General features: G+C 38.5%; 1 protein-coding gene across 1 annotated transcript in view; it reads left to right on the top strand.

Annotated features, from left to right (window-relative positions):
* Positions 1 to 17,012, top strand: part of LOC115112510 (protein kinase C-binding protein NELL1-like) — a 420,040-nt gene that overhangs the window by 159,780 nt on the left and 243,248 nt on the right. Inside the window, exon 9 of the mRNA XM_065011794.1 lies at positions 5,948 to 6,050. Coding sequence (XP_064867866.1) covers positions 5,948 to 6,050 — 103 coding nt within the window. The remainder of the gene's footprint in view (positions 1 to 5,947; positions 6,051 to 17,012) is intronic.

Raw genomic sequence — 17,012 nt, forward strand, 5'->3', positions numbered from 1 at the left:
ATGGTTACAGATGTAGGTTGTACCTGGTAGGTTCCTTGATAATTTGTGTCAGATTGACGGCCGGGATTCAGCCATGGCTAGGACATCCGGGTTGGCGGAGTGTTCTAAAGCAGTGAATAAAACAAACTTCGGGAGGAGGCTTCTAATTTTAACATGCATGAAACCAATGCTTTTACGGTTACAGATGTCAACAAATGACAGCGCCTAGGGAATGGGAGTGATTCTGGGGGCTGCAGGGCCTGGGATAACCTCTACATCAGCAGAGGAACAGAGGAGGAGTTGGATAAGAGTATGGCTAAAGGCTAAAAGAACGGGTTGTCTAGTGCGTTCGGAACAGAGAGTTAAAGGAGCAGATTTCTGGGTGCGGAAATATAGATTCAAGGCATAATGTCAGGTATGGTAGGATATGAGTACAGTGGAGATTAGCCTAGGCATTGAGTGACGACGAGAGAGGTTTTGTCTTAGAGGCACCATTTAAGCCAGGTGAGGTCACCGCATGTGTGGGGGGTGGAACAAAGGGGCTACCTAAGGCATATTGAGCAGGGCTGGAGGCTCTACACTGAAATAAGACAAAAATCACTAAAACAGCAATAGGCATATTGACATGAGGGAGAGGTATGTGTAGCCGAGTGATCATAGGGTCCAGTGAGTAGCTATACGAGCTGAAGGCACGGCAATTCAGACAGCTAGCAGGCCTGGGTTAGCAGGCAAGCAGATGGGTCTCAGGGGGACGTTGCAACTGGAGAGCCTGTTGAAACCCCCTCGGACGGTTACGTCGGTAGACCAGTCATGATGGATCAGCGGGGCTCCGTGTCGGCAGCAAAGGGTCCAGGCCAAATGGCAAAAGAGGTATTGAAGCCCAATAATTGTCTGATGGATATGAATTTGTCAACTCTACAAGAAACGCTAGACTCTATTATTATGGTGGGGGATTTTAATATGGAAATCACACTACAAACAATCACCCTCACGCACTTAAGGAAGTCATGAATGTCATGGATATATTGGAATTAGTGGAGATATGGTTGCTTAAATACCCTGACCTTGTGAGATATACTTGGTCAGGCTTAATCAAGCTAGTCGTCTTGATTACTTTCTTATGTCATTCTCTTTGGTACCAAAAGTTTAAAAAGTGTTGATAGGGGACAGAATGCGGTCGGATCATCACATAATTGGCATATATATTACTCTTACAGAATTTCCACATGGATGTTGGAAATGTAATCAAAGCCTAGTGGATGATAACTTGTTTATAACTAGGACAGAAGAATGTATAACTTTATAACTTTTCAGACATAACATAGGTTCAGCAGATCCACTTATTGTTTGGGACACCTTTAAATGTGCCTTTAGAAGGCCATGCAATTCAGTACTCATCTATAAAACAAAAACAATTTAGATCAAAAGAGTCCATATTAACAAAGTAAATTAAAGGACTAACAGTACAATTAGATAACAATAAAAACTGTACCATAGAGGCACAGAATAAGTCAGAGGAAAAACAAAAAGAAATGGAGGAACTTACTCAAGAAAGATCCAGTGTAATATTTTATAAAAAATAAAGCGAACTGGATGGAATATGATGAAAAATGCATAACATTATTTTCCAATCTTCAACATAGAAATGCTACCAATTTTTTTTTATTGAAACATGTAACAAGTGATGGAGTCATGCATGATTCACCAAATACTATTGTGAAAGAGGAAGTAAAGTACTTTAGAATATGTTTTCATTTCAGGCTCCTCCATTTCCACAAACCTAAGATAATTGTAAGGATTTCTTCCTATTAATAAGGTAAAATTTAACATATGTACAGAGATATGTGAAGGCCAAATTACAGAGGAGAAACTTCTTGATGTAGTTAAAGCCTTTAAGCCTGGGAAACCTCCAGGGCTGGATGGCATACCAGTTGAAGTATTCCACACTTTTTTTATATACTGAGAGGTCCATTATTAGCATGTTTTAACCACTCCTATATAAATGGTAGATTATTGGACAAGCAACAAGAATGTCTAATTTCATTATTACTGAAACAGAATCCAAGTGGTATATATTAAGATTCAGTCCATTTGAAAAATTGGAGGCCTCTTACACATCAATGTTGTGATGCAAAAATTATAGCTAAATGCTTGGCACATAGAATTAAATAGGCATTGTCAGATATTATTCATCCTCATCAGACAGTTTTTTTGCATGGACGATATATTGGAGATAATATAAGACAAGTACTGGGAACAATAGATTACTATGAAATATCTTGGAAACCAGGCCTGGTTTTCATAGCTGATTTTGAAAAGGCTTTTGATAAAGTACGACGTGTTTATATATAAATGCCTAGAATATTTCATTTTTGGATAATCTCATATAAAATGGGTTTAAATCCGAAATGGTTCTCTAGTAAATTAGTAAGAATGTCACACCCCATGTTCAAGAATGTCCCTTTTCCCTTTAATCAGATTACATCTGCTCACTTTCGGTTATTTGAAAACGAAATCTGCAAAATATTGTTATTTTTTAAACAAGACTTAGAAATTTGGTTGCAACTTCTGTTTAATCCACCTGAAAAGACAGAACAAATAATACAACAAATATTGTGGTTAAAGTCAAATATACTAATATAGATTTTTCAATAACATTTTTTTTAAAAGGTATCATTTTTGTAAATCATATCATAAATAGGACTGGTGGAGTTATTTCACACATGCCATGCAGCTAACACAGACATATGGAAATGTCTGCTCTACCCAAAATTACAACCAACTAATTGCAACATTACCACAAAAATGGAAGAGGCATGTAGAAGGGGGAAAAAATAAGGAACTTGTCTGCCGGCCCTACATTAAAGACCACAAATGGTTAAAGAAAATTGTGATAAATAAAAACATATACCAATTTCCTTTTAGGACCAAACAATTTATAGCTGTGCCTTATAAATTGCAAATAAGTTGGGAAGAGATTTTCGATATGCCAATTCCACGGCACACGGTTTATGAATTGACATGCAAAACAATGCCGGATTCAAAACTTAGAATTTTTCAACTTAAATTATTATTCAAAATTCTTGCAACCAATAGAATGTTAAATATATGGGGGATACAATCTTCCCAGCTCTGCAGATTTTGCAACAAGGAGGCAGATCATTAGATCATTTATTTTGGTACTGTCCATATGTAGCTCGTTTGTGGTCACAGGTCCAGGAATGGCTGAAGAATTGCAACATTTACCTGGAACTAATACTGGGTGAATTGAAAAGACATAGTCAATTGATCAATAATATAATAATTATTTTAGCAAAAATGTTTATCATTAATTTACAATCTGTGGAAGCTATGAGAATAGAAGGTTGAGTACTTTTGTGAAGCATCACAGCACAGTTGAAAAATATATGTCAAATAGAAATCCAAAATGGATGGTGTAAAGAGACAGATGGGATGAGTTGAATGGAGCTGAAGGATGGGACTAATGACAACAAGATAACCAATGTAAAACATACGGGGTCTGTAAAATGTATATAGGTTCAGAGGTTTTGTGAAATAGCACAGTTACAAATAATAATCACACTGGATGGACATCAGAAATAGAGGAAGGACTAAAAACAAACAAAATATAACTATTGTAAAATAGATTGTGTCTGTAAAATGTGTATAATATGTTGGTAGAAACTGAAGGTAGAGGCCTAAGTGTTATTGTTTATTAGTTTACTCCAATTGGGGGAGGGGTGGTAGCGTTTGCGGGGAACAATAAAGGTATATATGGGGGATTGGACATGATGCAGACAATTACATTGATGGAAGCAACAATCTATCCACAATATTAAAGCTGATCCACCCCTTAAAAAAGTATTTGGTTTTAAATATACTTAATTATCAAAATTAAATGGGAAATGTTTAATTTCAAATTCCTTATCTTCTTGACGCACCCATCCCTTTAGCGGGATCATTTTCATCAACACCTGCTAAATTGCAGTGCGCCAATTTCAAATAAAATTACTAAAAATATCTAATTTTCATGAAATCACAAGTGCAATATAGCAAAACACAGCTTAGCTTGTTGTTAATCCACCTAGCATGTCAGATTTCAATACAGCTTTTCGGCGAAAGCATAACAAGCGTTTATGTAAGAACATCTCTCTCAGTAGACAAAATATTACAAACACTAGCAGCCAAGTATATTGGTCACGAAAGTCAGAAAAGCAATAGATTAAATCGCTTACCTTTGATGATCTTCGGGTGTTTTCACTCACGAGACTCCCAGTTACACAATAAATGTTCCTTTTGTTCCATAAAGATTATTTTATATCCAAAATACCTCCATTTGTTTGTTGCGTTATGTTCAGAAATCCACATGCTCGAGCGGTCACGACATCGCAGACGGAAATTCCAAATAGTATCCGTAATGTCCACAGAAACATGTCAAACGTTTTTTATAATCAATCTTCTGGTTTAAAAAAATATATAGAATCGATAATATATCAACCGGGACTGTCGCTTTTTCAATAGGAGAGGGAGAGACAATGGCTGCCCCACTCTGTTGCGCAAGCAAAACTCTGCGAACACCCAGCTATCCACTGACGTGATGTTATCTTTCTCGCTCATTTTTTCAAAATAAAAGTGTGAAACTATGTCTAAAGACTGTTGACACCTTGAGGGAGCCATAGGAAAATGAATCTGGTTGATATTCCTTTAAATGGAGGTAAGGCATCCAATGGAACAGAGAGCTTTCAGGAAAACAGCATTTCATGGTTTGATTTTCCTCAGGTTTCGCCTGCAATATCAGTTCTGGTATACTCACAGACAATATTTTGACAGTTTTGGAAACTTTAGAGTGTTTTCTGTCCTAATCTTCATATTCTAGTTTCTGTGCATGAGAAATAGGCAGTTTCAAATGGGTATGTTTTTTAGCCAAAAACTAAATATAACACTCAAGAAGTTATGTTAAGTAAACCAGACAGCAACATGGGGCACACTCCAACACTCAGACATAATTTACAAATGAAGCATTTGTGTTTAGTGAGTCTGCCAGATCAGAGGCTGTAGTGATGACCAGGGATGTTCTCATGATAAGTGAGTGAATTGGATATTTTTGCTGTCAAAATGTAACGTGAACTTTTGGGTGTCAGTGAAAATATGTGGAGTAAAAGTTAATTATTTTATTTTAGAATGTAGTGAAGTAAATTAAAAGTTGGGAAAAATATAAATAGTAAAGTACAGATACCCCCAAAAATTGCTTAAGTAAAAATACTTTAGAGTACTAATTAAGTACTTTAAACCACTGTCAGAGTGGACAGGCTGTGCTCATTCTGCCCCCAGGATTCTTCCCCCAAGATTCTGCCCCCAGGAAGAGAGTGACAGAGACAAATTTTCTGTAAAACTGTGACAGATATTTTTATGTAAGAAATACATTATTTCCCACAATTACACAACAATGACTTAAACGATGAAGACAAACTTAAATACATAATTGGGGAAAAACTAAATGCTGTGTTTTATCAGCTAAGTTTGTGGCCTCCTGCCACAACCTGAGGGACAGACAGTGAGAAGTATAGCGTGATTATTCATATTTGCCTATTCTTTATTATTATTTGTTATAAATGCTGTTAATATGAATATCACGATCATTATTATTGCTTAATTACATATAGTCTAGTATTTTCCTGTCCTTAACCATCAGAGATTACCACCATGTCTTCCTGCTATGAGTCTATTACAGAGTCCGGTTTTTATGATTGAGTTTGATGGATTGATTATGTGATTTGCACAGATAACAGATAACTGAGGACTGATAAAGGAGGACATGATTTTTGAACGCAGTATGTTTGTCTCTATGTTTTACACTTGTCTTGTTGGCAGTGCCACAGACACACACACACACACACACACACACACACACACACACACACACTGGGATGTTATCTGTGTGTTTTAGGGTAATATCTTGTCTCTACAGAACGGAGTAGTGGAGTGTCGCAGGATATTCTGTCCCCCAGCCAACTGCTCAGAGGACTCTCTCTCCGTGCATGTGGAAGGCACCTGCTGCAAGAAATGCCGACGTGAGTACTGTCATCAATCCTCGACCACAGAGTGAGGAGACAATATGCTGGAGGACGGCGCTCACATGGGTCTAGGACCAGGCTGTGTATCGTCTGAAAATAGGGACAGTGTATTATTGTTATTATTGTATATTAGTATATTATATTATTGTGTATTAGAGATATTATTGTTTTAGAGTGTGGCACACCTTCAGAAAATGTTTTTGTTCCTAAAGGGTTACAAACACTTGTAACGGGTTGGTACTCTGTACGGTACTATCTTTGTACCTTTAGTTATAGGTACAGTGCCTTCAGAAAGTATTCATATCCCTTGACTTATTTCACATTTTGTTGTGTTACAGCCTGAATTCAAAATGGATTAAATTGATGTTTTGTCTACACCCATCTTCACACAATACCCCATAATGACCAAGTGATAACATGTTTTTAGAATTTTTTGCTAATTTATTGAAAATGAAATACAGAAGTATCTCATTTATTACCCTGAGTAAAGACATGTTAGAATCACATTTGGCAGCAATTACAGCCGTATGTTTTTCTGGTAAGTCTCTAAGAGCTTTGCACACCTGGATTGTATTAAAAAAAAAGAAACGTCCCATTTTCAGGACCCTGTCTTTCAAAGATAAGTTGTAAAAATCCAGATAACTTTACAGATCTTCATTGTAAAGTTAAACCATGCTTGTTCAATGAACCATAAACAACTAATGAACATGCACCTGTACAATGGTCATAGGCAATTAAGGTCACAGTTATGAAAACTTAGGACACTAAAGAGGCCTTTCTACTGACTCTGAAAAACATAAAAAGAAAGATGCCCAGGGTCCCTGATCATCTGTGTGAACGTGCCTTAGGCATACTGCAAGGAAGCATGAGAACTGCAGATATGGCCAGGGCAATAAATTGCAATGTCCGTACTGTGAGATGCCTAAGACAGCGCTACAGGGAGACACGATGGACAGATGATCGTCCTCGCAGTGGCAGACCACGTGTAACAATACCTCACCCCTGAGGGACAGGTACAGGATGGCAACAACAACTTCCCGAGTTACACCAGGAACGCACAATCCCTCCATCAGTGCTCAGACTGTCCCCAATAGGCTGAGAGAGGCTGGACTGAGGGCTTGTAGGCCTGTTGTAAGAAAGGTCTTCACCAGACATCACCGGCAACAACATCGCCTATGGGCACTAACCCACTGTCACTGGCCAGACAGGAATGTCAAAAAGTGCTCTTTACTGACGAGTCGCGGTTTTGTCTCACCAGGGGTGATGGTCGATTCACGTTTATCGTCGAAGGAATGAGCATTACACCTAGGCCTATACCCTGGTGTGGGATTAATTTGGAGGTGGAGGGTTTGTCATGGTCTGGGATGGTGTGTCACTGCATAATTGGACTGAGCTTGTTGCCATTGCAGGCAATCTCAAAGCTGTGCGTTACAGGGAGACATCCTCCCTCATGTGGTGCCCTTCCTGCAGGTTCATCCTGACATGACCCTCCAGCATGACAATGCCACCAGCCATACTGTGAAGAGCGAAGAGCGCGGATCTCAATCCCTTTGAGCACGTCTGGGACATGTTGAATCGGAGGGTGAGGGTTAGGGTCATTCCCCCCAGAAATTTCTGGGAACTTGTAGGTGCCTTGGTGAAAGAGTGGGGTAACATCTCACTGCAAGAACTGGCGAATCTGGTGCAGTCCATGAGGAGGAGATGCACTTAAGTACTTAATGCAGCTGTTGGCCACACCAGATACTGATTGTTACTTTTGATTTTGACCCCCCTTTGTTCAGGGACACATTATTCCATTTCTAATAGTCACATGTCTGTGGACCTTGTTCAGTTTATGTCTCAGTTGTTGAATCTGGTTATGTTCATACAAATATTTACACATGTGAAGTGTGCTAAAAATAAATGCAGTTTGAAGAGTTTATGTGTACATTAATCTTGAAAAAATTCTTCAAGCTCTTTCAAAGTGGTTGTCGATCCTTGCGAGACAGCCATTTTCAAGTTTTGGCATAGATTCTCAAGCCGATTTAAGTCAAAACTGTAACTAGGCCACTCAGAAACATTCAATGCCATCTTGTTAAGCAACTAGAGTGCCTTCACACCCCTTAACTTTTTCCACATTTTGTTGTGTTACAGCCTTAAATAAACATGTATTAATCTGAGATTTTTTGTCACTGATCTGCACACACTACCCCATAATGTCAAAGTGCAATTTTGTTTGTAGATAAAAGAAAGAAAAAAACATTTAAGCTGAAATATCTTGAATCAATACGTTTTTAATAAGGCAAGCCTAAATAAGTTCAGGAGTAAAAATGTGCTTAACAAATCACATAGGTTGCATGGACTCATTTTTAGTTCTCAATAATAGTGGTTAACATGATTTTATAATGGCTACCCCATCTCTGTACCCCACACATACAATTATCTGCAAGGTCCCTCAATCGAGTAGGGAATTTCAAGCACAGATTCAACCACAAAGACCAGGGAGGTTTTTCAATGCCTCAAAAAGAAAGGCACAGATTGGTAGATGTGTAAAACATTGAAAAGGCAGAACACTGAAGAACACTTTGAGCATGGTGAAGTGATTAATTACTCTTTGGATGGTGTATCAATACGAAGATACAGGCATCCTTCCTTACTCGGTTGCTGGAGAGGAAGGAGACTGCTCAGAGATAAAAACATACACAAGGCACATAAAGATGCACTACGCAGAAATCGCTCCGGCCATTTCCTGGTTGCTAAAATTATAATAGTTTGCCTAATTTCAATTTATGTGACTAAAGAAGGAAGTATGGTGTGGAGAATCATTGTACCATCTAAAACGCTGGGAAATATATTTTCCATAACCAAAAATATTGTATTTTCAGCTGTTTGTAGTTGGTGTAAAATAAAACAGAAAATAAAAGACACAAAATCAAAACTTAAAAACGGGAAACATAGAAATAGTGAAAAAGAACAAATTATTCTTACACTTGCTTTCAATGTAACTCACATTTTTATGTGAATTTTGTCAGGTCGCCCAAAAAGTTACATATTGCAGCTTTAAGTAATACTGCAAAAAATGTGTTGAATAAAAAGCGTTATATTTGGGGCAAATCCAACACATCACATCACTGAGTACCATTCTTCACATTTTGGTTGTAGCTGCATCATGTTAATAGTGTACTTGTCATCGGCAAGTTTTTTAAAATCAAAATAAAGCACAAGCAAAATCCTAGAGACGAAACTGGTTCAGTTTACTTTCCAACAGACACTGGGAGAAGAATTCACCTTGCACTCTCTGAAAACATTTCTTTCAACTGCTGAAAACCCTCCCACTTTTTTGCCAACAGATTTTCTCATGGCGTTTTCATTCAATAGGGTTTTCAGTACATTTATCTTAAGGCATCCCTTTAAATATGGTACAACTTTGATTCGAATTTTGGTGACAAACTCAAATAAAATGTTATTGGTCACATACACATGGTTATCTGATGTTATTGCGAATGTAGCGAAATGCTTATGCTTCTATATCTGACAGTGCAGCAGTATATAACAGGTAATGTCAAACAAGTCCACAACAAAACCTAATATCTAACTAATTCCCCAAAAAGACCTAATACACACAATCTAGTAAAGGAATGGGATAAGTATATATATGTGTAAAATATATGGATGAGCAATGACAGAGCGGCTAGGCTGCAATAAATAGTAAATCATAGATAGTGAAGGATACAGTACACATTAAATATATATTGTAACAGCTTTCTTTAGGTGAAGTAGAGACGGACCAAAATGCAGCGTGGTGGTTCTTCATGTTCTTTAATTTATAAAGAAACTACACATGAGATAACTAACAAAAACAACAAACGTGAGAAAACCTAAAACAGTCCCATCTGGTGCAAACACAAAGACAGGAACAATCACCCACAAACACACAGTGAAACCCAGGCTACCTAAATATGGTTCCCAATCAGAGACAATGACTAACACCTGCCTCTGATTGAGAACCATATCAGGCCAGACATAGAAATAGACAAACAAGACATCCAACATAGAATGCCCACTCAGATCACACCCTGACCAACCAAAACATAGAAACATACAAAGCAAACTACGGTCAGGGTGTGACATATATAGTTAACGTCAGAAGTTTACATACACCTTAGCCAAATACATTTAAACCGTTTTTCACAATTCCTGACATTTATTCCTAGTAAGAATTGCCTGTCTTAGGTCAGTTAGGATCACCACATTATTTTAAGAATGTGAAATGTCAGAATAATAGTAGAGAGAAATAATTTTTTCAGCTTTTATTTATTTCATCACATTCCCAGTGGGTCAAAGGTTTACATACACTCAATTAGTATTTGGTAGCACTGCCTTTAAATTGTTTAACTTGGGTCAAACGTATCGGGTAGCCTTCCACAAGCTTCCCACAATAAGTTGGGTGAATTTTGGCCCATTCCTCCTGACAGAGCTGGTTTAACTGAGTCAGGTTTGTAAGACCGCCTTGCTCGCACACACATTTTCAGTTCTGCCCACAAAAAGTATATGGGATTGAGGTCAGGGCTTTGTGATGGCCACTCCAATACCTTGACTTTGTTGTCCTTAATCCATTTTGCCACAACTTTGGAAGTATGCTTGAGGTCATTGTCTATCTGGAAGAACCATTTGCAACCAAGCTTTAACCTCCTGACTGATGTCTTGAGATGTTGCTTCAATATATCCACGTAATTTTCCTTTCTCATTATGCCATTTATTTTGTGAAGTGCGCCAGGCCCTCCTGCGGCAAACACCCCCACAACATGATGCTGCCACCGCTGTGCTTCACGGTTGGGATGGTGTATGCGGCTTGCAAGCCTCCCCCTTTTTCCTCCAAACATAAAGATGGTCATTATGGCCAAACAGTTCTATTTTTGTTTCATCAGACCAGAGGACATTTCTCCAAAAAGTACAATCTTTGTCCCCATGTGCAGTTGCAAACCATAGTCTGGCTAGCGGGCCGGGGCATGCAAGCTAGCAGATGGGCCTTAGAGGAACATCGCAACAGAAGAAGTCTGTTGTAGCCCCCTCGTGCTGTTATGCCGGCAGACTAGTCGTGATGGATCAGCAGGGGTAAAAGGGTCCAGGCCAATTGGCAAAATAGGTATAGTGGCCAAAGAATTTGTCCGATGGGCTTCTTCAGCTAACAGTGCAATATGCTCTAGACAGCTAGCGGGCCGCGGATAGCAGGTTCGCAGATGGGTATTCAGGGGACGTCGCGATGGAGGAGCCAGTTGAAAAAAAACCTCATGCAGATTACATCGGTAGTCCAGTCATGATGGAATCAGGCTCCGTCTCGGCAGTAGAAGGTGTCCAGGCCAATTGGCAAAATAGGTATTGTTTCCCAAGGAGTGGCTGATTAAGCCCAAGGAGCTATTAATTACACCATCCACAGTGTAATTAATACATTTACAGTGCTTAAAGGGATATATTTAGTGTCTGCTATTTTTATTTTTAACCATCTATTGTTTCCTTTTTTTGAGCTCCCGAGTGGCGCAGCGGTTTAAGACTCTAAAGACATCCTAGTTCAAATCCAGGCTGTATCACAACCGGCTGTGATTGGGAGACCCATAGAGTGGCGCACAATTGGCCCAGTGTTGTCTTTGTTCTAAACTGGCTTGCCTAGTTAAATAAAGGTTCACTTTTAAAAAATTACAAAAATAATAAATAAATAGCGAGACATTGGAAAACACCCCTTGTCTTCGTGATTGAAATTCACTGCTCGACTGAGAGACCTTGCAGATAATTGTATGTTGTTATTGCACACAGAGTGAATCCATGGAACTTATTATGGGACTTGTTAAGCACATTCTTACTTCTGATTTTTCTTTCATAATTATATTTTGACATACTGGTGGCCGGTGACACAAAATCTCAATTTAATCCATTTTAAATTCAGGCTGTAAAACAGCACAATGTGGAAAACTCAAGCGGTATGAATACTTTGTGCACTGCACATAATTGTACCCAAGTTCATACATCAGATAGTACCTTTGTCCCTAAAGCTGGCTTTTAGAAAAGGTACATTTGGCCTTTATAGTGAACCACCAACATGACAAAACCATGTGTTCCTTGAAAGTGGGATAATCATACCTCTAACAAAGGCCACATAAACTGGTAAACACTTCCTCTCACGGATGGCCTAAAACAGTCAACTGAAAATCACGGCCCCACTAAGCCACGCCTCCAATATAATTTCCAGGTGTGCCTTGCCTTTTCGAGTGAATTGTACAGTTACAACCTATGACTCTATTTGTTAGTGACAGAGACATGGTTGTAGTATACATTCATTTTCAGTGCTGTGGCTTTCACCAAGTGTGTTCCTACGTGAATGTTACCATTAAAATTAAACTCTTTATGACTATATATACAGGACATTCGGAAAGTATTCAGATCCCGTCCATCTTTCCATATTTTCTTACATTACACATTTTGGTACCCTTTGCGATGAGACTCGAAATTGAGCTCAGGTGCATGCTGTTTCCACTGATCATCATTGTGATGTTTCTACAACTTATTTGGAGTCCCCCTATGGGAATATCAATTGATTGGAAATGATTTGGAAAACCTTTCTATATAATATCCCACAGTTGACAGTGCATGTCAGAGCGAAAACCAAGCCATGAGGTCGAAGGAATTGTCCGTAGAGCTTTGAGACAGGATTGTGTCGAGCCACAGATCTGGGGAAGGGTACCAAAAAATGTCTGCAGCATTGAAGGTCGCCAATAACACAGTGGCCTCCATCATTCTTAAATGAAAGAAGTTTGAAACCACCAAGACTCTTCCTAGAGCTGGCCGCCCAGTCAAACTGAGCAATCGAGGGAGAAGGGCCTTGATCATGGAGGTGACCAAGAACCCGATGGTCACTCTGACAGAGTTCCAGAGTACTTCTGTGGAAATGGGAGAACCTTCCAGAAGGACAACCATCTCAACCAACCGACCTGTTTTAGCATGCTGGGAAATATGATAATGATTATGGTACAGATTAGCCTTTCTAGGGTACCAGTAACAAAGCCATTAATTCCTTTTATGTGGCAATAATTGATCAGTGTACCTTATGGTGGGTACACATATTTACCTTTTCTCAATACATTGCTTTTCTGATAAACAAAGGTACAGATCAGTACGATCAATAATTGAGGGTACACAAAATATGTTTGTACCCAGGGAAACAGGAATGTTCCTTATGTGTATATTGAGAGTGAGTGTGATGATTGTACCCCAGGGAACAATATCGTACCTTTATTTCTAAGATTGCAGGTCTACTGTGATACTGAACACAATCAACTGAGCTAGTAGACACAAACTGCCTCACTCTATATTTATGTTAAGGGATATGCAGAAATGTCACATCTCTTGCATTCTCAATGGGATGTTTATTTTCCCCCCAACTTCACTCACTCACATTTGCCTTTTTTCCCTCCACAGAATTAAAAATGTAGGACATTTGAACCTCAAACACTTTTTTGTAGCCAGCTCTAAAGTATTTCAGTATCCTTTGCACTGTGAATTACCATGGAAAGACAGTGAATCATCTGAACAATAAATATCATCTGAACGTCACATATTCCTTACTAATTAGTATATCAGATAGGGTTACAAAATTCCAGTAACTTTCCCAGAATTCCCAGGTTTTCTGGGAATTCAAATTGTATTAACCTGAAAGCGTCGCTGTATCTCGGTTAAGATTGACACGTTTAATATGTATCATTGGGTGGAACAAATGAATTTGGTCTTTATCCAAATGATCAACCTCGTAAAATGTTTGTTTGGCAATTTAACTTCCTTGTTAAATCGAATGAGACAATAATATACAATCAGTTGAGATTGGTTGGATATTATTAAAGTGTAACCAGTTGTAACAAATGTGAGAAGACATTGGGCCTCACAATGGCTTTTTTTTCAAAATAATTCTGGCAATTTTTCACCACAAGGGGTCACTTACCCATGAAAGTTGAAACCACACGGGTATTAAACTTTAATTAACCTGAAAGCATCACTTTATCTAAGTTAAAGTGGAAATGTTTAAAATGTCTCATTAGTTGGAACAAATTAATGGTCCTTATCTAAATGATCAACCTGGTAAAAGGTTTGTTTGGTAATTGAACTTCCTTGTTAAATTAAATGAGACATCAATATCAAATCAGTTGAGATTGGCTGGATATCATAAGTGCAACTAGTTTTTACAAATGTGAGAAGACAATTTTTTTTACCACAAGGGGTCACTTGCCCCTGAAAGTTGAACTCACAAGGGATTTCAGCAGAGGCGGGACTTCCATTGCCCAAGACACAGGGTGTCGCCCTGAAAGCTGAAATCACACGGGAATCCTGTGAAGGCGGGATTTTACCGTGAACTAAGGAGAATGGCTGCTCTTTCTTTGTTAGCTTAGCATTGAATGCAGAACTATCCATTATCCACAAGAATGTTACTTTCAAGCACAACAGGTCCCTTTCAATTCGGGAACAGGGTTTACTAACGATGTCTCGTGTTCAACTTAATAGGTGTTTTTTCCAGTGATGTTAGCGGAACACGTGATAACAAAGAAATACTTGCTGTGGTCTACTCACGCTCCTGAAACGCGAGAGACAGAGAGATTATTTTGCTTTGGCCAAACAAATATTCTTATATTTCCATCATAGGCTGGCCCGTATGTCCTAAACCTAGAAATGTAATACCGTAATTCATCCTACACTGATCCTTACTCAGTATGCAAGACCGGAGAGGAATATTTCTAGTATCTTGTTCAAATGGAAAAACACACACCCAACAACTAATCCTGCTACAGCTCTGATGGTGTATAACGTAATCTGATACAATACAATTCATATAGACTGAATTCAACAGCAAGGCCTACTTTTGTCTTAGATTCCTTGTACGGGGGGCTCCAATATGTTGTGACTTTCATTAATGTGATGACTTATTTATTCAATCCACTAACTATGACTAATTCTAACCCGATTAAATTAATCATATAACAATTAACGCATTAGGAATTTGGGGCACCATGGAAGAAGTTGTTTAACGAGTTACCATCTCCCGAATTAAACTCTAGAAGATATAAATATATCGATAACAGTAACTTATTAATCATTACCTCATGTCAGTTCTCATTCTGAACAGTCATGACCCAATATTAGCTGATTATTCAGTAATACACAAAATGATTTAATTATTTATTTACTAACCAACTAAATAATAACACAGAATACACAAACACACTCACATGAGACAGACATCCCTTGTGGACTGACAAGATATGACGGCTTGTTACAACAAAAGGTTAGATGGAGAGGTGTTAAGAGAGAGAGAGACAGAGACTAAGTGTAATGGTTTTCTTCTGGGGAAAGAGAGGCGGACCAAAATGCAGCGTGGTTAGTTTTGTGCATCTTTAATAAAGATGAAAGTACAACAATCTACAAAACAAGACACGTGAAAAAACCAAAACAGTCCTATCTGGTGCCACAAACACAAAGACAGGAACAATCACCCACAAAACCCAACACAAAACAGGCTACCTAAATATGGTTCCCAATCAGAGACAATAACTAACACCTGCCTCTGATTGAGAACCATATCAGGCCAAACATAGAAATAAATAGACAAACCAGACAAAAACCAGACACACAACATAGAATGCCCACCCAGCTCACGTCCTGACCAACACTAAAACAAGGAAAACACACACGAACGATGGTCAGAACGTGACACTAAGGGACAAAGTGAATACTTATTGTACATTTTAAACTATGCTCCCAGTAACCATTTACTTTGCCCATGAACCATCACCCATTTTGGGATAAGAAGTAATGCATATATTTACATGTGGATGTCTTTGTTCGTCGTCTGTCTCTGTTGAAACCAATCAATCCTTCTATGGGAAGGGGTCGATAGGTTTAAGGATCTGGTTGTCCACCAGAGATCACAATGTCCTCCTTCTTAGTTGTCCTGGCTTGTTGTGAAGTGTTTTCAGAGGAGATACTCAGATTCTTGACTGAGATTGGATTCTCTCCTCTCTCCTTTCCTTGGGTAGATAGTCAAAGTTCCAAATCACTTTACATGAATAGCTGCAGATTGGCATTGTTTCTGGTCTGGTAGGTGAGGTTATCTTCTTCACCTCGTGTTGAGACTAAGTTCTAACCATTTCCAACATGTAGCTAACACTCCATGCTTTACTGGTGTAAATGAATTAATCTCCCAATCTCTTTACACACCAGTAGCAATCCAGCAATGTTTTAGTCTGATGTGTTAAGTTTTAGCCAGTCCTTTTAAGCACTATTGTCAAAAAGGCGGTTCTATCATGCTGACAAGCTCTCTGACCTAATTCGGGGCATGTCTAATCACTGTGCACAGTTTATATGAAAAACAATGATCTCATTAGAAAACTAAAATCACGTTAATATCTTAATAAAAATATTCTCTGGATTTTCTACAACATTTGGATGTAAACTTGACATATAGAATGTGTACTCTTTCCGAGTTACAGTATTTTCTTGATACCATTCTTAATGACATCACAAAATAATAAACAAATGTGAAATGATTATTCTTTAGATCCCCACTGACCATACCTTAACTTCTCTAGGATATGTAGGACGCTAGCGTCCCTTGCCAACAGCCAGTGAAATTGCAGGGTGCCAAATTCAAAATAACAGAAATCTCATAATTAAAATTCCTCAAACATACAAGTATTATACACCATTTTAAAGAAACTTCTCATTAATCCAGCCACAGTGTCTGATTTCAAAAAGGCTTCACGGCGAAAGCACACGTTGCGATTATGTTAGGTCAGCGCCTAGCCACAGAAAAACATACAGCCATTTTCCAAAGAAGGAGAGGTGTCACAAAAGACAGAAATAGCATTAAAATGAATCACTAACCTTAGATGATCTTCACCGGATGGCACTCCCAGGACTCGATGTTAGACAATAAATGTTTGT

Source organism: Oncorhynchus nerka, linkage group LG27, assembly GCF_034236695.1.
Source record: "Oncorhynchus nerka isolate Pitt River linkage group LG27, Oner_Uvic_2.0, whole genome shotgun sequence".
Classification (NCBI taxonomy): domain Eukaryota; kingdom Metazoa; phylum Chordata; class Actinopteri; order Salmoniformes; family Salmonidae; genus Oncorhynchus; species Oncorhynchus nerka.